Genomic DNA, 23,837 nt, shown 5'->3' with positions numbered 1-23,837 from the left:
AGCTCGTTCAGAAGCATGTTGAGAATTACAGTTCATTAAAAGGCCATTTCTGCTCGCAGCCCTAGGAAGCAGGTAATGGCAAACCACTTCCAAAATCTTGCCAAGGAAACTGCAGGGACTTCTTCAAGTAGTCACCAGGAGTCAAGACTGATTCGAAGGCACTAAATAAATAATAAATAAACAAGCTTGTATGTCATCCAACTCTCAATATCTAAACAGGACTCCTTTCCTTTCCTGTCCAGTTATCTCTTGTTTTTGCCTCATCTAGTTTTATTCCCCCTTTCTCTTTCCTTCCTTTCCTTGTGCAACTACCACACCTTGCCTGCATTCTGTTTTTTTTCTTTTTTTTCTACTGTTTCTGCGAGGAGGAGAAAGGGGAATGACTATGTGTTTAAGAAAGTGATTTCTATATATCAGAGACAGCAGCTGATATATTCATATAGAGAATTTTATAAATGAAGCTGGGGCACCTGTGGGATCTTGCTGCCTTCGTCAAAATGACAAAAGCCATGCCACATTTTACCCTTTTCATACTTGTATGTACACATAAAAGGGGCACAGCGTATACTGTGATGCTTTTATCAGTCTAACCCCCCCCCCTTCCCTCCCTATGAACACCACTAAAATGAAGTATTTTACACTTAATTACATTTAAAGTCATTACTGATTTGTTTGTTGGCTTTAACAGTTATTCCTTCTCTCCATTACTCTATTAAACCAAGAATTTACTCTCTGCATGCGCGCGCGCGCACACACACACACAGCCTCCAGTGGAATATCAAACAGTGCAATTTAATGAGTTTCTGCACTGATGCCTTGACAAATTCTAGTACGAAAAAATCATGAATTATTAAGTATTAAGTCAATGTTAAGAGATTCAATCTATATACAATAGAGAAAGTAATTTTAGAAACTGAAGAATGAAAGTGCAAACTTCAAATTGCTTAATTATTGTGCAGCTAATAAATAAATAACAAAAGGGATTCAGTCCTAAAGCTTTATGAGCCTTAGTGACTTCATTACAGCATCAAGATGTTTCAGCTGGAGGTCTCAGTAAGGAATACTAAATTTTCTTCATTCTATAACTTTATTAATCCTTCCCTAATCAGAGCAGTTTATTACAAAGCAAAAATAACTGTTGCTTAAAGGACTGAAATAACTCAGTGATTTATCAATACATTTCTTAAAATGTAATAGTTTACTTATTTATAAGCTACTAGTTCCATTAACAGCAACTGGCTTACAAATAAACAATAAAAAGCTCATTCAAAACCAAAAATATAAAATACTAAATTAATTACCTTGTAACATTGAAAGTTTCCAGTGACAATTGATTACATAAAATTGGCCCTACAATAGAGAAATTGATGGCATGTGGCATCCATGACATGACCTGCAACAGTCCTGCATCGATGACCAAAAACCAGTAACAGTTTCCTGTATTTTTGCAGCCCAAACCTGGTAGCCAACCTAATATGCACCAATATTAAGATCAGGTTCTGATACTTCTATGAACAGTAGCAACAACCCTAAAAAGCAGCAGTTTGTTATCAAAATAGAGCCATGAGTGATACATTGCATGTTTTAGATACACATCAAACCAGCCAGAAAACCTTTCTGGAGCATTCCATTCTTTCCTCAAACAATACTGATTCAGCCATTCACCAGCCCAGAGGTTTTCTGGAATGTAACCCCTCAAATTAAAAGTGCTTTGTGGTGTTCCAAATATAGTGTTTTGGAAAATACAGGCCTGTTTCAGGTATGGAAAGAATATGGAATGGCAGCTTTTATATAATCCTAGTTACTACATTACTCGCTATACACCTATACATTTTATAAAAAAAATTAGTAACATTTGTATAATTTTCAAAAACAATTTGAAATCTAACATTTCAATTATTTAAGTTGGCAACTTATGACTATACGCTGAAAGAAAATGTAGAGTAAAAATAAATTCATTTACAGTTATCGCATAGGATGGTAGGTAATGCTAGTATTTTCCATTTCTAGGAAAATGCAGAAGTTATTAAAAAAAAATCCTAGGAAAAACTTAACTTTTCATTAATATTAAATAGAATGGTACCCTCTAGTGGTAGATATAGTAACTGTTGGAAATGCTTCAGGTAAATCTGACCATTTTGTTTCAGTTTAATTCAGTTTTCAAACTGCCATCTGCTAGATGTCATAAGTAAAAGGCTTAAGTTATTTTACCTTAAAAAGATTTTAAATAGAATCTTATTTGACTGTTATGCCATGATAAAATGAAAGATACAATTGTTTTCTTGAGGAAGATACAAAATGATAGCATGAACACAAGGTATATACTATTATCAAAAATGGCAGCTTATTCTTATTACAGGTATCCTAATAGCTACAAGTTGACAGTAGATTTATTCTTTCTAAGAACAAACCTAGTGAGGAATACTGGAAGGAACCTTTGAAACATTATGAATGCTTAGAGGAACTCCCAGAACATGCATAACTAAGTGTGTGCGTGTGTGTGGGGGAATAGGTCACCAAATATAGATATGAAATTTGAGGTGTTAATGGTGAATCCAGGCCTGGTAAGAGAAGATTTACTTGTCCCAAACATCACATTCTTATTGTACCATTTGTTTTTGATCACTCTCTATTCTTCCTCGTTTGTCATTTTTCTGTAGATCATAAGCTTAAGGTCTAAATTTCTTTTTTTAATTGATATGAGCTGTTTTGGAAAGAACAGTGATCAGAAAAGTAGGATAAAAACAATGTTTTAGTGACTGATTTATTTAAAAGACCATTTCCTTAACAGACAACATCTGTACATCTTAAAGAATCTTTAGAAGATGCCTCCAAAGTTAATTTTAAAGAATAAATAGGGAGTAAGAGGATAAATTATTAAATCAGGTAATCATCTTAATGCACTTTAATTTAAACTTAGATTGAATTTAAAACTGGTGTGTGAAAACTACATGTTCAGAACATATGTTATCAGTTAAAATTATCATCAACTGAATTAACTTCAGTTATTAACCTTCTTGCTAGCTTCCTTGTATTGCTCACCTATATATGTGTTATATACAGTGTTATATGGTTATACGTTATATGGTAATATATGGTTCGTTACAGATAAATTATTCAACCTCCAAATGGTGTAGCAGTGATATAGCTATAAAAATATACCTCACACAAAGTCGCCTGAGTCCTTAAAGTCAGTGATGGACCAAAAAACATTCCCTTCCTAAGCTACATACTTGGTCCTTCAATGAAGCTTTGCCTCCTTCTTGAATCCAACTCTTCAGAATGCTCTTCAAAATGAGCAAACCTTTTACAGTTCCTTTCTTCTAGTCTAGCCTAGGCCTCAGTTTTTTAATCATTATCTAGACCTTTATCAAAGTCATGCACTAATTTAACACACCCATACCTGGGTTCAAAGAGAAGCAAAACAGTTAAATGGTATCAGCAGTTACAATACAGGCTTCTGAGTAAACTCACCCAGTGGTTTCTTGTAGGTTAAACAGCATGGGAGAACTATACAGAACCCAGGAGGAAAGGTATCAGATGGCTGATCAAAGCTTCCCCACCACTACATTCTGGAAATAAAGGAGTACCTGGGGCACAACTGTAAACAGCTCCCTCTCATAGATTTCTAGAAGGTTCCCATGGTTTATCTGCTGAAACATCAAAAAAGATCAACAGGATTACATTCTCCATCTCTATCCCACAGGGTGACTCAGGCTGCAGCTAAATTCCAATTTAAATGAACTTTGAAATGAATATCTAATATACTCTGTATCTAGTCATCTACCATTTGAGCACATATTATTATTTCTCTCTTAGGTCCTACATACAAACATATATATGCACAGATAAAGAGAGAGAACTAGTTATATTGCTGTATCTTTCAAGGAGCCCAGCAGTTTCCTCTTTTAAAGGAGCTGACCATGTCCTGGTCCCAGCCAGCTGTCTGATGTTGTAGGTTAAACAGCATGGGAAGAATTCAGGCATAAAGCACAAGAGTTAAGAAAATAACCACTTAGACACACTACAGATAAAAGTTCACAAAAGATAGGATTAGTAAAGGGCTGTGTGCGCATGCACATACACACACGCATGCCTTCAAGTCATTTTTTGACTCCTGGCAACTTCCTGGACTAGTCCCTGAAATTTTCTTGGCAACATTTCGGAAGTGGTTTGCCATTGCCTACTTCCTAGGGCTGAGGGAGAATGATTGGCCCAAGGTCACCCAGCTGGCTTTGTTCCTAAGGCGGGACTAGAACTCATAGACTCCTGGTTTCTAGCCTGGTGCTTTAATCACTTCACCAAACATGCTCTAGGAAAGTTACAAAACATCAAAAAGTTACCAAAAAAGGCAAATATATTTTACACATTTTGATGTGTGATTTTTTGTTTCAAACTATCTAGGTTGCTGATACAAGTAGATTACTTGTTCTGATATTGTTCTATATAGTAAATAGAGCTTTAATTCCTTTGGTATAGGTATAGGTAATAATGGAATAATATATGGAATAATATTTCCATAGCTTCCCTAACATTATACCACATTGGATAACTAATATTTTCTTTAAAGTATGACCCCTACACTTAAGTATTATATATTTATTTATATTAGCTTTCTACAGGATTTAGTTTAAATTTTTTTAACAGCTCATATTTCATTTCCATAGCTTGGACGTGGTGGTGATTGTGGGAGTCAATATCATTCTTTAAAATAATAGATAATACATCAGAAGAGAGAAGCATGGAGTAGGATATTTATATATAATTCATATATATATAAATGAATTTACTTCTGCCATCTGTAAATGTACTACAGAATCAGTGATCAATAAACCCACTGTTGCTGTCATTGTTCCTATTAAAGAACAGAATATCACTATGCACACACACACACACACACACACTTCATGCACTAAAAACATTTATTAAAGCATCAAAAGCATGATGCAAAAAGGTAGACTAAAACTAGGTAGAGCTAGTTGATGAATCAAAACTAGAGTCACATCTTATTAAAACTTGAAGATGTCTCAATGTTGGGATGACATGGGTACCTCATAATCTGAAATACAATTTTAAAGAAGTTTTGCATAAATCAAAAATCAAAAGTGACTATCTTGTATTATATGCTTAAGTTTCATGAATACTTTAGTCAATATTTTTTTAGGAAAATAAAGTTTGATTCTTTTCATTTTCTGAAAAAGATTTTTTGCTAAAGCACATTTATTTATACATTTATTAAAAGTTATTATCAACAAATACAATCAGTGTCATAATATGTACAACAGTTCATGCTAAAACACTAAAAATAGAGATGGAATATATAACAACATTTTCATAATAATAGAAGAGGAAAAAGACAAGATCATGCTCAAAAATGTTGTAAATGAGTCTCATTAATCTATTATTAATCTCAAACTGACATGTCATTTTCTCTGCAAGGGCTATATTCCAGGCCTCAGAATACTACAAAGTCTTAGACAAACATGAAAGATCTTTTCAACATCCAATTTTGAGTCACTCTTTGGTACTGGGGCTTTGATGGGGAAAGGTGCTGTCTAAAATATAAGGTATTTGATTTTAATTGATATGGAAACAGTCCCACTGAGTTATGACAATGCTGCAAGGATGATTTGCGTTTTCTTCTCAGATCAGAATTGGAGCTCTATTTGGTCCTCTATTTATTCCTCTACTAAGGCTCCAGAAAATTATTTAAAAGTCACATTTTGATTTCCAATAAAAAATAAAGTTCCCTAAAACAGATTCAAAGTGGTTTCATTATGAACTAATTGCCAAATTATGCTATCCTGGTAGGCATCTATTAAAATAAATGTTCTTTTTATATCAGCATCTTACCTCTCATTTAATCTGGATAGGAAGTGGTTCAAAAGAAGAGTATGCACTGTTTCTGGAATTGCATTTTACTTTCTGCCCACTGATATTTCTTCACATTCTGGGTTGGAGTAACAAAGCTGAATGACTAAAGGCTAACTTTGTAATTTATTTGAAATGAATTGCACATTTTGATAAAACATGTTTATGCTTGATATAGAATATAATTATAGGTCTGCAAAGCAGCAGTTTATGCTTTGAGTAACTTTGCTGTTAAGTACGCCAACTGAAAACACCACCTTGAAACTGATCTCTCTTGAATCAGATTGTTGCAATGAACAAGAAAACAAATGCAAGTTCTTCCTAAGGGTATATTAGAATACATACTCTCACTATTCCTACCTAATGGATGCTAAATAAAATATTCTATGCTCTATAAAATGTAAAAGATAAAAATACTCTTGAGTCAAGCTCAATTCATTATTGCATTTATGCAGATTAGTTGGCAACATTATGGAAATAGTTTGCCAGTACTTTCTTCAACTTTCTAATGTGGCCAGCAGTTTGTAAGGAAACTTTAGCCAACCTGCCTGCGTGCCTGCCTTTAAATTTATATGGCCATACATCTCAAACTTGTGACTCTTGAATGCTAACAATAGCTAAAAACTATACAAAAACATTACACACACACACACTCATTCCACAGCTGGATTAACAGGGGTGGAGATATAAAGCTGGGTATTATCAGCATACTCATCAGTACCTCAGCCCATGCCATCAGATGACCTCACCTTGCAGCTTCATGTCAATATTAAACACAAGCAGGGTGTGGAAAGAAAGCCTTGCGGTGGCCAGCATGAGCCTTTTTTTCCCTTTGTTTTCTGCCCTGGGACTGAAGAAGGCAGCCTGAAGAACACTGCACCACACCTGGCTTCAAAGTATGAAAAGAAAACACTGAGAGGATCAGGATGTGGGTGTATAGCTGCGTTTGTGATTTGTGTTGTGTCAGAGAGCAGAAAGGAGGGATTTGCAGCTGAGGGAGTGGAGCAACTGTCAGCTCAACAGACAACTGATGGTAAAAGAGGAGTAGCAGACAAGCTGAAAGGACAAGCAGAGCCCCGCAGCTTCACCACTCCAGCAGCAACAAATTCTCAGAGCTACAGCCAGCCAGCAGCTGGTAAAACACCTTCATCACCCCAGCACAGACTGAGAAACTGCCAAGGCAATGCTTCAGCACCAGTTTAGAACAGCAGCAGACAGCACCAGAAACCAACTTGAAGGTGGCTAAATGGCAGCTAAAGTCTTGGGAGTAAGCTCAAGCAACAAAGAATACTCTGTTTAGGAATGAGATATAGGCATAGATGTAGGTATAGGTATACAGGTTTAGCAACCACAATTGGGACTGCAGCACTGTTGTTAAGCGAAGTGGTTGCTAAGTGGGAAGTCACATAACTGCAACTGTGCATTCCTTTTCCAGTCTTCTGCCCTTTGGAATGTTCACCCAGGCACTGGGATAACTAGGAACAAAGGAATTAATGTTTGTATTTACATTCATTGGAGAGGAAGGGATTACAAGAGAGTAAGCAGGCACCCAATGGGGAATACACCAGCTGTTTGCTGCCGGCACCAGAGCATTGTTTTTGATGTATATTCCCCATCCACTTCCTCTCCAATGAATGTGGTGTGGGGAAAAGGGCTTTAAGATTTGCCCTGCAAACCAAGCTTCCTTGTGAGTTGAATTCCGGAGACCATCCTCACCATTTGGGCTCGCCCGGCTGTTGGGGGGCAGATCCCTCTGGCACTGTAAGTATGTTCCAGGACAATTTCTTAATAAACTTTCTCTAAAGGTTTGTGCTGTCCTGGCATCTCCTTTGATGTTCTTGTTCTTTCGTATCTATCCTGCAAATCCTAAATTAAGTGTCGAAGCACAAATTAAGGGCAAGAGGGCATTAACGATATAAGATTTGTTTCAGAATAAATACTGATTAGGAATGTTATCTTCATATTTTTTGAACAGCTTAATTGTGAAAATGAATGGCACATACTGTAATTGACCATAAATATTTATTTTTCCTGTAACCTCTCCATCACCACCATCACAAAGCAATTGGAGTCATTTTTCAGTGGTCATGTATAGGATGGCACTGTGAAAAAGAATTAGCACTCAATACATTGTACTGCAAAATAGAATCAAAATTATAGCCACAATAAATCCTCAGTTGTAGTTCCCTAATGTATATTATTTAAACTGTTTCCCATGCTTTTAACCCATGCAGATTACATTCCATGAGACCTCTTTAAAAATTCACCTTCAGTCCAAACTGAAGTTAGTTTTTTTTAGATGTCCAAATGAGTAATTTTGAGTGTTTCTATTTAAATTATTTTTCTTTTGTCTAGAAACAGCTATATATAAAACAATACACACAGCCTTCTGTGGAAGGCCCAACTTACAATAGCTTTACTTAAATGTAAAATTAATTTAAAAAAATAATTTATATTAAAAAAAATCAACTGATGCTAAAAAAATTCACAAGCACTAGTACATGTACCTTCATTTGAATCATGAACATGCTGTCCCTATATATGGAGAATGAATCTCATTATACTGGCTGGGTTCACACATCTCATTAAGTCACAATGTAGTTTTGTTTTGGCTTAATATGGTGCATGAAGTGGAATATTATGATTTCTATAAATCCAACTATTGCAACCTATTCATGTTTGAACCCCATTTTAGTCACTGTGGTTAATTCCAAACCATGGTGCAACCCTGATGCATAACATTGCCATGCTTTTCTGCCGTTTCCTTTGGCTCTGGCAACATATGCTGAAGTCTGGAATTTGCAATTCTGAAATAAACAATGTTTTCTTTCATATGTGCCTAAAATATTAAATTAGCTATTAAATGGTCAAAGAACTTTATCAAAGTGGCAAATAGAACTAATGATGGACCTAGAATCAGAATTGAAATAGAAGGGACCTGGATACAGAGACCTGATGTTGTAGACTGTTCTGGAGAAAGAAAACTGAACGTTTTGGTGAAGGAAAATAAATACGGGATTATTATGGAGTAGAAGCAGGTGGACAAAAAGGGGCAGAAGAGAACAGTGGTGCTTTCAACAGAGTTGAACAGAAAGAGACTGTATTGGGGAAGAAGAAAGTGTTGGGAAAATACTGTATAAAGATTTGATGAAGGAAAGCAAGTACCAAATTATTAAGAGTTGTTAGCAGGAGGGTGTTAAAAGAGTGGAGATAGAACTGTTATGGGTTAAGAACAATTTGTTTTGGTAGTGTGAAGAGATTGGAAGAATGGTGTGGATTTAATGTTAAGAAATAGAATACTTATAGTGGGAAAAATAAATAATCTTTCTGTTTTTCATCCTGTGTGTTAGTACTTCATGTTTGCTATTTTTATAGTGTCTTGATGTCCTGTTGTTTTAACCTTGTTGGTCACTTGCCATTATTATTGCTGTCATCACTATTGGATATAGCCTCTCTGTTGCCATTTGTTGGTGGATTCCTGGATTTGCCCTCCCTCAGAGATGGTTTTTATTCCAGTCATTTGTGACAGTCAGATTGGGTTGATACTTGGAACTATTAAATTAAGCAGACAACAACTTTATCACACTGGATTGTCCATTTGTTAGTTGTATGGGGTTTAAAATTGTTATAATGGAGTAATATTATTGGTTTGTTGGGGTGATCTTGTTTGGGCCGATTATTTATAGGAGGGCCATGCTGGAGTGTGCTTTGGAATAGATTTTAGACTGAAAGTTTGGCTAGCGGGTAAGAAAATTCAGTTAAATTCAGTTAACAAGAAGGATGTGTGGTCAAGGGGAAGTACTGACAACTATAAAGTTTGGGGGAGGGAAGGGAGGGAAATAGTGTAATGGAGTTGGAGCAGGTTGGTGGAGATCTAAGCAAATAGTGCCCATCTTTCTGTCAAGCCTATCTAGATGTGCTTCAAGAATTCTCACAGGGCCTTTCTTCTGTTAAAATAGCAGGTCAATCGTTAATTATCCACATCCTAAGGAGGTCTTATGCATGACAGTAATGCCCACAATGGTCACCCTTTGGGGTATCTGGCCTCAGGTTCTCCCAGAGGTTTCTATGTATGGGAAAAGTGACAGGCTAAAACTGAGGAAGGGGTGCTGCCCTTGCTGTAAGGATTCTGTCCTAGGAGCATACACATAGAAATACAATATATAAAAATAAATAAATGTTTCACATTACTTTCCTAAAAAAATTCTGCACCTGTTTACAATTCTTGATTCAGAGCAGTCAAATTGTACCTTCTTATTTCCAAATAAGAGATTTAACTACTGAATATATTAAACTATTATATATTAAAGAGATGGTCCCTAGAACTTCACTTAAATAAACACTGAAAGAACAACTACCAATTTTATTTGATACATTAGAATATTAGATTAGCTCATTCCCTATTTTAGAACTTTGTCAGGAAAAAAGAAAGAAAAGCAATTATCTCTAAATAAAATTTATAGTATAAATGTATTTTTCAGTATTTTGTAAATGGCATTGAATATTCCATTATACATTAAGTATAATTTAAAGGAAATTCTGCTGATTCCTCTTGTAAGAAACCCCATTCTTTAAGAATTGTCTATAGTTGATGTTAAGACAATGGGACAAAAAAGCTAGCAGGTGATTGTACCAAGGCCTACACTTAAAAGTAAAGAGAGGGCTTAAGGATGCAAAACAAGTAGGCCATACAACAGATATGTTGATGGGGGAGGAGGGGGGAGAGGCACTTTTCTTTAAAAAAAAAAAAAAGTAATTAAGATTTATTCTTAAAAAATGGAAAATGAACATATGACCCCAAGTCCTCATCAATTTGCAGAACAGATTTTATTAGCAACATATTACTTATCAACGTAGATTAGCTATGGATGATTATAAAGAAATAGAACAACCATCTATTGAATGGTTTATGTAAAATTTTCATATTTATGTAGCCATGAATGTAAGCCTTGTATGTTTTTGTTTCTTTCTGGTTTCATCTTTTATAATTTTCTGTACTGCATATTGTAGTTTTTCTTTTTAACTGTATTCAAATAAAAGAAAACTATTTATAAAAGACAGGTTTCTTTTTTAAAAAATCAGATCTATATGATTTAAAAAAGCATAAAAATATAATCTAAAAGGCAGAGTGTGAAATGATACTGATTGATCGTAAAATACAATTTAAAAAATATACCTTTTACTCAACTGAATTGAGTACTTGAGCATCAACAGCCAAAGCCTGCATTACTTATCTCCATTCCAAGTTAGGTCAGATGATTGTAAGAACAGTTCAACAATGAAACCAATCATACAGAGAGGTAGTGGGTATCCACTCATTGGCTGTGTTCAAGAAAATGTTAGGCAGCCATCTGTCAGGGATTCTTTAATCTGGATTACTGCACTGAGCAGGTTGGGTACGATGGCCTAAGTGGCTCCATCCAAGCATGACGATTGCATGATCTTCAATCAACTTCAATTCTCTTTTCATATTTTCACATTTTTCATGTTTAGCACTCTTACAAAAAATATATTTTCAAGTAGTGTATTTTTAAATATTTGGGAGGAAAAACTACCTATAGTAGATTTACTCTATTTTACCATCATTGTCTGCAGACCTTACATAGAATGATAAAACACAGAGTACTTCATTTCCTTCATAATGTAAAATTCATGATATTATGATGTTTCTTCAACTTTATACCACTGTTATGTCACCCATCCTGCATGCGTTGTCATACTACAACAGAGAAAACATGAACAATCAACAAATGAGCTTTAAAATTAAAGTATAAATAAACAACTATCCTAAACATTCAAGCTATAAATTGCTGTGGCTGGATATTTTAAATCAGATTGCTAAATGATCAAACTCTCCATCCAATGAAGCTAGTCCAATTTCTTAAAAAATCTTAGTATAGGATTTTATTGCTTCTATATAGAATATTTAAACTACTTCATGAATACAAATGCTATCTTTTTTTATCTTAGTATAGGTATATTACAGAATATTGTACATTTAATTTGATTTTAAGTCAAATTCATTGATCCAATTCAAATTCTACACAAGTTGCAGAATTGTCTACAATTTTAACTGCCGTGTCTAAAATAACACTCCAGGCTTGGTGGTAAACAGTAAGAAAACTGGCCAAAAAGAGTCCCCCAAATCAAGAAATTTATATTTGCAATCCCTTCATTTATAGCATTCCTGTACAAAATGCAGTTAAAATAAAAAAAAAAATGATTAGCATTTCTGGAACCCCACTATATTTATAGTGTGATTCACTCTTACTGTCTTCTCTAATCTTTAGAAAAGAGAAGCAACCTTTTCTCCTCTAAATATTGAATCTTCCCCCAACTTATCAAAGTTCCAATGGCTAGAGCATGTGGGGTTCTCTGTGGTTTCCCAAGTAGGGGAAAAAAAATGCAACTGGACTTGTCTGAAGTTAAGAAATGCACACAGAGTCCATACAGACAACAGCTGCTATTTCACAAACAGTTATATACAGTGGGGCAAAAAAGTATTTAGTCAGCCACCAACTGTGCAAGTTCTCCCACTTAAAAAGATGAGAGAGGCCTGTAATTTTCATCATAGGTATACCTCAACTATGAGAGACAAAATGGGGGAAAAAATCCAGAAAATCACATTGTCTGATTTTTAAAGAATTTATTTGCAAATCATGGTGGAAAATAAGTATTTGGTCACCTACAAACAAGCAAGATGTCTGGCTCTCACAGACCTGTAACTACTTCTTTAAGAGGCTCCTCTGTCCTCCACTTGTTACCTGTAGTAATGGCACCTGTTTGACCTTGTTATCAGTATAAAAGACCCCTGTCCACAACCTCAAACATTCACACTCCAAACTCCACTATGGCCAAGACCAAAGAGCTGTCGAAGGACACCAGAAACAAATTGTAGACCTGTACCAGGCTGGGAAGTCTGAATCTGCAATAGGCAAGCAGCTTGGTGTGAAGACATCAACTGTGGGAGCAATAATTAGAAAATGGAAGACATACAAGACCACTGATAATCTCCCTCGATCTGGGGCTCCACGCAAGATCTCACCCCGTGGGGTCAAAATGATCTTGTGAGCAAACAGTGAGCAAAAATCCCAGAACCACATGGGGGGACCTAGTGAATGACCTGCAGAGAGCTGGGACCAAAGTAACAAAGGCTACCATCAGTAACACACTACGCCGCCAGGGACAAATCCTGCAGTGCCAGGCGTGTCCCCCTGCTTAAGCCAGTACATGTCCGGGCCCGTCTGAAGTTTGCTAGAGAGCATTTGGATGATCCAGAAGAGGATTGGGAGAATGTCATATGGTCAGATGAAACCAAAGTAGAACGTTTTGGTCTAAACTCAACTCATTGTGTTTGGAGGAGAGAGAATGCTGAGTTGCATCCAAAGAACACCATACCTACTGTGAAGCATGGGGGTGGAAACATCATGCTTTGGGGCTGTTTTTCTGCAAAGGGACCAGGATGACTGATCCGTGTAAAGGAAAGAATGTATGGGGCCATGTATTGTGAGATTTTGAGTTAACACCTCCTTCCATCAGCAAGGGCATTGAAGATGAAACGTGGCTGGGTCTTTCAGCATGACAATGATCCCAAACACACCGCCCGGGCAACGAAGGAGTGGCTTCGTAAGAAGCATTTCAAGGTCCTGGAGTGGCCTAGTCAGTCTCCAGATCTCAACCTCATGGAAAACCTTTGGAGGGAGTTGAAAGTCCGTGTTGCCCAGCGACAGCCCCAAAACATCACTGCTGTATTGGAGATCTGCATGGAGGAATGGGCCAAAATACCAGCAACAGTGTGTGAAAACCTTGTGAAGACTTACAGAAAACGTTTGACCTCTGTCTTTGCCAACAAAGGATATATAACAAAGTATTGAGATGAACTTTTGATATTGACCAAATACTTATTTTCCACCATGATTTGCAAATAAATTCTTTAAAAATCAGACAATGTGATTTTCTGGCCCCCCCCCCATTTTGTCTCTCATAGTTGAGGTATACCTATGATGAAAATTACAGGCCTCTCTCATCTTTTTAAGTGGGAGAACTTGCACAATTGGTGGCTGACTAAATACTTTTTTGCCCCACTGTAGCTCCAAAATGAGCAGTCTTCCATGAGTGCTGATGCAATAGTTTGCATAACACCGCTAAATAAGCTAATTGCTCACTCAAACGTCTTTGAATCCAATCCAGTGATTTAGGATAAAAAAAGTAGATGTGTTAATGAGACCTGATTAATATAAAATTGCTTAGATAAAAAAAAAAAATTATAGTTTTTGCCCTAGACAAGACACTTTATCTGTGCATATTCTAACTTAAATAGTCTACTGAAACATATTCAAACATAAAACTACAGAGACAAATAAAGATTAGTTGAATGTTTAAAGAAAAAATAAAATAAATTTTATTCTGAAGTACAAAAGCAATCAAACAGAAAGCATTCCTGCTTACTTGATATGGAAGATGGACGGCACTGAGCATAAATCATTTCCAGAAATCATTGCAAAGGTGTTAATATAATCAGTAGTCTGTTCCACCATAAAAAGCAGAGTATTTAAAATAAATGAGGCAGGATGTTCAAGTTAGCTTGATCTGGCTTTGTAACAAAGTACCTCATATGATCCCTGAAAATTTTTGTATTTGTGTGATTTATAAAGCAAAGTTCTGCACAAAGATGGCTACTTCCTTTTCCCCTTTCCTACTTCCAAAGAGCTTTAAATCTGCTTTAGTCATCTACATCTTTCTATAATAGCATTGAACGAAAAAGCATTTCCAAGCATATGCAATAAGTTTGGCCTTTTTAGAAAAAAATGATCTAACATGTCAGCAATTTCTTCACGTGCAATTTTAAAATGCAGGAATGGGCTACGGTCTTCAATGGTTAATGGTGCTTTAGGGGAGGAATACATTATATAAAATGTATTTCTGTACTTTATTCACATACTTTAATTTTAGGTTTGGGGGGAATATGATGATTTCAAGAAAATTAGTCATCAGGATAGCAATGTTTCTCTTAAATATCATTGCATTCTGCTCCTATTTGACCAGAAGAATTGCATGCCAAAACTATTTCATAATCCAACATCTGGAAATAATTACTATTCATGTTTTCTAAATCAGCTACCTGGAATTTACATTGATCCTACTAACAATGGAACTAATATTAAACTTCTACAGTTCACTAGAATAAAATGAATTCAGTTGTATGAATAAAACCAACACATTAAAACACATTGAAATGAATAATAATAAATAGAATTTAAGAAGATACTACAATTCTGTAGGACTCATTTCAGTACAGGTAGTCCTCACTTAACATTCATTTAACAATGGTTCAAAGTTACAAAAGCCTCGGAAAAAGTGCTTTACAGCCTGTGCTCACACTTACAACCGTCACAAACCATCGCACCACCCCCGCAATCACATGACCATGATTTGTGACTTTTACAGTTGTCTTTAAGCAAATCATTGTGGTTGTTAAGCAAATCATGTGGTCTAAGTGAATCATGTGGTTAAGGAAATTCTGGTAAAAAAATCCATTGGGGAAGCTGGATTTGCTTAACCACATGATTCGCTTAACAACTGTTGTAAAAATGGTCATAAAATCGGGTCCAGTTACATGGTGACTCACTTAATAACCACCCCACTTAATGACCAATTTTTTGGTCCCTATTGTGGTTGTTAAGCAAGGACTACTTGTATCATACACCAAACTCAATTTTACAATCCCATGATAAAGCTACAGGTTTATCTACTTTACTTAAATAGATAAACCTAATCCACTTACACTTTAAAGCTATATAGCACAATTAATACATTCCAGATTTGAATACATTGTTCTTGTTTCCTGTATATAGAAAACATCACATTACACGTATTGAATTTTATAAACGAGTTATTATGGAACTTTATTCTCTTTACAATTTATGGAACCTTTATTCTCTTTATATACTTGACACACATGTGATCTTTACAATTATCATAAAGTCTGCTTTTAAGGGTTGTGGAGGAAGTTCAGATTATATTAATATCATTTTTCCCTGATCTAATATTTGTGAATTCCTTTAGTGAACTTTTTAAATTGCATTTTTAAAATTTATTTTTATTGTATTTTTAATTAGCTTGTTTATTATCCTTAATATATATCTTTCCAGATTTGATAAAAATGCAAACTTAATATTCAAATTTTATCAAGACCTTTCTCCAGAGCAATTGACCATAAGTTACCATGTTTTTTCCATTGTTAAATTATCAACAAATTTCCACTGCTGATGAATTATTAACTTAGCTGTTCAAAATAAAAATAAGGTAAGTTCCTTGTTATGTAATTTAGTAATAACACCCTCAAAAATATTTAATAATTCCAATTTTGGAGCACTTTCTACACTTTATAATTCAAATATTTCCTTCCAGAAAGATGCAACTTTTTCATCAGATATGAAAAAAAGTTCCCCATTTTGTGCCTCCAACATTTTATTTAATACTTATCAGATATCTGGGCTATTCTCACTGGATGTAAATGCAAATGATATGCAATCTTCCCTTGCAATTCTTCTACAGAAGCTGATAAAAGTCACCTGATTTCCCAAGATTCTTTTAGATTTATAGTAATCTAATTCCTTTTCTAATAACAACTTGTTGAGAATGTTCTTTTAGGTTGGGAGGAGTAATTACTAATTTCTCAAAAATTATTACACAGCAAGATGCTGAACATTTTATATTCTTCTTATTCAAAAAGGTTTTGAATTAGAGTCCTCTAAAATAAGACTCAATCTCTTCCTCATTATGAAATATGTTATTACAGGTAGTCCCTGGGTTACAGACAACCCACAGTTAAGAATGGAGCCTACTGTAGCAAAATTTGAGTTAAATACACAATGGTTCAAATTCATTACACAATACTACTTATGCAGTATTATACAATAATACTGTTCCAGCTTACGTACAAATTTGACTTAAGGACAGACCTTGTCCTTGGGAACAGAACTTGTTAAACTGGGGACTACCTGCACTGTAAAAAACAAACACACAGAAACAAAAACAAACAAACAAAAACCCTCTCATCCTATAAATATATCATTAGGAATGCTGGACGGGGAAAAACCCTCTATCAATATTGCATATCGCTTTATAATACACATAAAATTCAGCCATATAAAAACAAGCCAGTGTAACAATACCTTGCTGAAATTCAAAAGTATATTTCTTCATCTGATATATTCTTTTATGTGATCTCATACACTACTGTGTATAAGGTTTTTTTTTTAATTTAAAAATTAGATATAATTAATTTACTAATTAGGGACAGTAGCAAAAAAAAATTATATTACTTGCAGTTTATTTTGCATAACTATATTTTGTGTATTCAAGATAAGACCTTCTGCATGTATTTTTAAATTTATCTCAGCAACTATCTTCAAACTGGGTTCAGAAAAGAATTTTTGAAAGGAATTTTAAATCCAATACAGCTCTCTAAATCCAGTGGTGAACTTTGTACAGGTCTCTATGCAGTGACAATAAAAGCATTTATGTGGAGGATTCTGTTTTCAGATATTACCAAAATGAATAAATACAGCATATTTGTATATTTCATCTCTTCATTTCCCAAACATTTCAGTAATAATTGTGTAAAAATGTTTTCTAGCTAGTTTTACTCCAAACATAATAATTTCCCAAAGCTCTAAATGTAAGAAATTACAAAGAGCTATACAAGAAAGTATAGTATGTATAATCCTCTTCACTAAGGGAGAAAGTAATAGTTGGGGTACAACTGTCTATGATGAAGATATAACAAACATAAAATTGAACACATATAAAAACAAAACATACTTCTATAATTTATATTAATGAATGCTTACATATTCAGTGCCTGGTAATATTAAAAATTATTCTGAATATGTTAATTTACATATTCATGTAATTGAAACAACATATATGTTCAACTTAGAATGTAAAGTTAGTTATTTGAATAAAAAACTACAAAACTCAAAGTATATTATTAGGCCTAATAATACTTGACTACATTCAGATACTCAACATAAAGTAACATAAATCATACTTTGGGTCAGCAGAGGGAAGAGAAAAGGGATCAGAACAAATTTAAAAATGATTCTCTTCTGCTTCTTTGGATCCTTAATACATGATATAGTGCTCATTATAAATTATGTCCACCCAACTTACTTTTCTCTTTATTTTCCTGCTTTAAAAATTGCTGTTAGAAAATTTTTACAATGAAGAAGTTTTTTGACTAAACAACATGTCTATTACATTCATACAAATTTTAAAAAATGACTATTTTCTATTTCCAGGTCTATGAATATGAATAATGAAAATCAAGCCCAATAGCTTTGGTAATTTTGCCACTCTGATTTTTTTTTTTTTGCTTAATTATATTTTTCAAGAGACAAGAAGAATAACATACTTAATATGAACAAATTATCTTTTTAAAAACATTTACAAAACAAAGCTGCAATATTTAAGAACATCACAATATCTGATTTACTAATATCTTTATTGCAAACAGTACACCAGTAATAAACCCACAGCAATTTTTGTTTCCTTCTACAAATGTCAGTATTTATATTTAAAAAAAAAATCTAGAAAAAAAAAATAAACCACCTATAACTGGGATCTTCACAAAACCCAAAACTTGTAATGATGCCTCATAAAGGTTCTGTACTATTTGTTCCAATTGCAGGCATGTGACAGTGCTTTGAAAAGAACAACACTTTTTTCTCCTAGGGTTATGCCAGCACTACACAATTCCAGGAAAAGGTGCATTTGGTTTTAAAAGTTGCTAGATGTATATGTTAAAAAATACATGCTCACTTAATAATCACATTGACATCTATCTACTGACTAAAAACCACAAAACAAAATGTATATTTAAAAGATATACTGTATTAATGTTGACTATATATAAAGCTAATAGGCATGCAAAACAATGTAATTTAACTTCTTCCTATATTAAGAACAGACATTTCACGTATGTAATATTAACATAAGACCTTCATGTTTAACAAGGAATCTTAAGTTTAGGATTCCATTAACATAAACCAATAATCTATAAACATAAACCAATTAATCTATTCATTGAAAAAAGCAAAAGTAAGTTTTAACATCATACATTCTGACATCTTCATAATTAAATACATCTTCGTACTTCTTTCCTCCTCTGAATAACTGATTGGCAACAGCTACACAACCTCTCTGTGAATACTACCATTACTACAAACACAGCCCTAGAAGTGCTCATAAGGGCAGAGTGGTAATAATAACCAACTGATCTCTCTCCCTATCATTAACTTGTGGGATAAAAAGGTTGAATATCCTTAGTATGTATCATCCCAGGTTATACAACTCTTTATTTCTCAGTGCAAAACAGATTCCCTTTTCTTGGGCCCTGGAACATCACGACAATTGGAACACAGCCTCAAGAAAGCTAACTATTTACAAAAAATGACTGAGATTTTACTAAATGTAATATCATTTTTACTCATTCAATTCATTCTAGACATCCAATGCTCAGAATAGTCTAACCCAAATCAGTTACTATATATACATGTACATGTGTGTTATATTAGTTCCTATTTATACTACATCCATGAACAATCAAAAGCAACCAGACTATCTACATTTAACTATGTAAAAGCCACATCTTGCTGACAAATCACTATCTTTTTATTATGCTTTTATTATTTTCATAAGAACGAGAAAATTAAATGTGCCAGAATTCTTCCAACTGCTATATTAGCATTTTGCATTTTGTCTGATTTCTACCATTAAGTATAGCAGCAATGCTATAGGACGACAGAATGACAGAATTGTTAACTGAGAACCTAACTACTTTTCAAACAGTGTAGTCAAATTCTTGATTGTAGTACTTCAGAGTATAGTATGCCACACAATATGTTCATTATGCATTTCCAAATCCTTTGAAAGATTTCTTTTGGAAAGCATGGGAACATGTGCAAAGAACCCCTTCTTGTATTATTACAATAGTCACAACTTTTTCAAAGCATTAATACTGTCTGCAAAGTTTAAAAAAAAGAACTCTCTCATGAGTTTGACAAGACTTAAAAATACTGAGTAGGTTTGTTGAAATCAGTCCCCTGATTTCAGCAAACCAGCTTTAAATATTATATTTAGGTTTAATCCAATATAAATATAAAAGGGAAGCTGCCTTCTTATTGCACATTTGATTTTTATTATCTTACTATTCTGTTTTCAAAAGCAGGAAGACATAGGTTATAATCCCAATAATTCACTTATCTGGTACAGTGGGAAAAGATGTGCAATAACATGTAAAAGGATCAGACCCCATGAAGGAAGTATAGAAACAGTAAAGACAGACATTCTGAAATGCAAAATTATGTAGTCACTTAACCGACATTTGGCAGAAAATATTAAATAAGAAAAAAGAAGTCACAGTGTTGTGTCAAAAACTGCTTTTCTTAATGGTGCAGAAAGATGAAGATACAAAGTGAAGGACCAGGACATTTTATAGTAGAAATCTGACATATAATCAGGTGTAAAGTTTATTGAACACACATGATGTTTAAGGCACACATAAAAAATAATTTCATATCTAACAGTATCAAATAACCTAAAAGACTTCAATATGTGAAGACTAATACTTCACTCCAGTATCTAAATCTAGCAATAAGGGTGTGTGTACTTCAAAAATTGTTTATTACCTAATTCAATATATCCTATTATTAGATCAGGTCAATTTAAGAAATATCAAAGTTATTTATACTACTAAGTTGCATTACTACATGTACAAATAAAAATTCTTCAAATTAAAATTAGGTAACACAGACACACTTTACTACAGTTAAAGCAACATACACACACACACACACACAATTATGGGTTACAGGTAGTCCCCAGTTTAAGAACGAGGTTCCGTTCCCAAGGTCTGCCCTTAAGTCGAATTTGTACGTAAGCCAGAACAGTATTATTGTATAACTGTGTAAGTAGAACTGTGTAATGAACTCAAACCATTGTGTATTTAACTCAAATTTTGCTACAATTGGTTCTTTTCTTAACTATGAGTCATCTGTAACCTGGGCATTCTTAATGCAGGGACTACCTGTACTAATATAGCAAGAAAGCCCTTACTACATTCACCAGCTCTTGGTTTACAGAAAATGTTACCACAAGAGTATATTTGTGCTAGTGTATTTTATAAATTAAAGGCTAATATTCTGGTCCCTGTGTAAAATCTAATCTTTATAAAAAGCAGGGAATCTGATGGTTAACTATTTCAAAATGACAAATGCAGCTTGCAAAATGCCAAATATTAATTAAGGAATGAATTCAGGTTTCATTTCTCTGTCAGATATGCACCTAACGTGCTGAGTAAACACATTCAATATTACATATCTAGAAAGGAAAAGTTTATGCTCATAGAACAAGCAATTCACTATAAGACTGGAGAGAGAGAGAATATGAGAGGACATAAAGTGGTAAATACAGTAAAACTGTGCCTTATTATAACTGATAATCCATTTTAAAAATTCAAAGCTCTTAAGAAATGTACTCCAGAATCTATATTACAAGAATTCAAGTCCCTATTTTCAGATTTCTGAACAAAAGAACTCTATTGTTGTAACAGTTGTCATATATAGTCAGGTATCTCTAACAACGTAAAGATAAAATACTTCATGTCATACAGTCCACTAACGCTAATAGATCAAGAATTCATATTTCAATATTTATTTAGAAACTCCTAAAAAATTGTGGATAACAATGGTTCCTTCACTGTCAGCTTTCTTCAATGTAAGTGGTCAAACTCAATAAAAAACTTGTGAGCTAAGCAAATATTCTGATGCTCAAGAGTGTATTTAAAAGTGTAAAACTGGAACAAACTAATCATCAATGTGGTAATGAACTAGTGAAACTTCAAATTAATGTCTTGTCATGTTATACTATGGAACCATCTTTGCTTTGTGCTGGTATCATCACGGGAATAGCTCCCATTCTACTTAGATTAGGTGCAGCTACCTTTGGTGGATCAAAGTACTGGTTCTGAGGAGTACGTTCAAAGTCTTCACTTGGCACTTTATTGTACTGAGTTTTGGTAAAACCATCCATATTAGATGGAGACATTGAGCCCAAAGATGATCGATTACTCCCTATGTAGCTGCGAGCTGTTGAGGCACGACTCTTTGGAGGAGGGACATCCTCTCTGAAAAATGAAGCATATTTAAGAGTTTTAAGCATCTTTAGAAGCACTAAAAACAGTATTATTTATTTAATGAAGCTAGTATAATTTCTTTCAAACAAGCATCTCCTAAAATACAATACACTTTCACACTTAAAAATCTCTTGGATTTATTCTAAATTTTAGACCATAGTAACATCCAGCCACTACCAGCATTATTCTATAAAAGCAAATTGATCTAGCTGAAGAAGACAAAACAGTCTCTTCCCTGCAACTCTGAACTGGTAAGGAAAGGGAGAAAATGCAGTCTTTAGAATAGCTAAAAGAAAGAACAACAGTCAACAAAGTTGTCAACAGGAGTAAGCTAGTATTCTTTTTATTCACTTGTCAGGGTTTATTAAACATTATTAAATATTTCATAAATACTTTTGACCACATAAGACAACCGAATGATCGTCTTCAAGGCTAATATTTACAATAGCACAACAAGCTTTAGGCATCCTTATATGTTTCAATGAGTGCCTAAGAAGCTGACATAATCTCCTCATGGTAAAAAATTAAAAATGGCTTCTTCCTACAAATTTCTATGAAGTAGTTACAGAAAAGAGTGAATATGGCTCAAAATGCCCTGTTTCAAAATGAAACAGCCATTTTAAACTCAAAGTGAGGCATTTTGATTTTAGCAAAAATGTTCCAACATTTTTAGGAATGTACTGAACTCAAATCCACCTTGTCAAACAGCTGTTTCAACCTTGGAATTATTTATTATATTGATTTATATAGCTGCCCAATTCACAAATTGTAATTCTGGGTGGTAAACATAGGATAAAACCAACAACAAAGCATGACATTAATAACAACAGGATCACAAATAGTAGCACAATGGCATCTAAGGATACTCTAATACAATTCATACAACCATAGTCACAAGGATGGGCACAGCAATCTTTTCAAGTTGGACAGCACTGCACAATTTTACATAATGCTGAGGGCATAAAAAGTATTTTATTTATGTATTTATTTCCCATTTAAAATCTCAACATTTGACAGCAGTAAAAAAGATTAAACTGTTTTTAAAAAAAGTGATATAAAGCATGTATAAAATATACAAGATGAAATGAACAATTAAAACAATAAAACAATGCAATAAAGGATAAAACTAATAGGAAAAAAAAGTTCACAACAGACTATAAATTAACCCATAAAAATATTTTGGTGCCAAAAATAAAATATTAAATTTAAAAAGTAAATAATTCATTAAAAAAATAAAACGCTCAGAATTTCATGAAATTTCATCTGAGTCCAGAGATTTTGTAAGATTTGGTTATCTGATACTACCTAAATGCTTAAATGCTATGTCACCCACAGCCCTGGGTTGATAATCTCTTTAATAATTCTTGCATCTGTTTCTTTTAAACAATTTAAAACAAATGATATTACCCATTAGGGCCACACCAGCAGGAATGGAGGGGACTTGCAGCTTTAAGACCTCAAAAGGCCAACAGGATTTATCATAGCTCCCCAAGAAGCCGCACGGGTGGAAATGAGAAAGAGTATTAACTCTCCACCTCACTGCTTACTAACTCTGATCCAATTATGTTGGATAGAGGAGTGAGCAGGTAGAAACAAATTATGGCTGTAATTATCTATACCTGAATTTGTGTTGTATTTATTTTTCTCCTTCACTGACTTGCAGATAAAATGATTCACCCAGATCAGCAGCATTTTTTCCTGACGTTCTAGTTGGCCTTTTCCTGTACACTTTTCACATTCTCACTTCTGTCCTAGCCCCCCTTTCTCT

At 34.1% G+C, this 23,837-nt stretch overlaps 1 protein-coding gene across 4 annotated transcripts in view; it reads right to left on the bottom strand.

Moving 5' to 3' along the window:
* CXADR (CXADR cell adhesion molecule) overlaps positions 1 to 23,837 on the bottom strand; it is a 72,297-nt gene that overhangs the window by 26,354 nt on the left and 22,106 nt on the right. For 2 of the 4 annotated variants that reach the window (XM_088144594.1, XM_088144593.1), the window contains exon 7: positions 21,877 to 22,060. In XM_088144594.1, coding sequence (XP_088000720.1) covers positions 21,877 to 22,060 — 184 coding nt within the window. Of the gene's footprint in view, positions 1 to 10,612; positions 11,591 to 13,914; positions 22,061 to 23,837 lie in introns of those variants that run through there. The other 2 variants (XM_007421147.4, XM_007421146.4) reach the window with 2 other exon arrangements.

This window comes from Python bivittatus, unplaced genomic scaffold (genome assembly GCF_059951505.1).
Source record: "Python bivittatus isolate LINGU-HERP-01145 unplaced genomic scaffold, Pbiv_v1 ctg000350_np1212, whole genome shotgun sequence".
Taxonomy (NCBI): domain Eukaryota; kingdom Metazoa; phylum Chordata; class Lepidosauria; order Squamata; family Pythonidae; genus Python; species Python bivittatus.
This window is presented reverse-complemented; position numbering and strand designations above follow the sequence as displayed.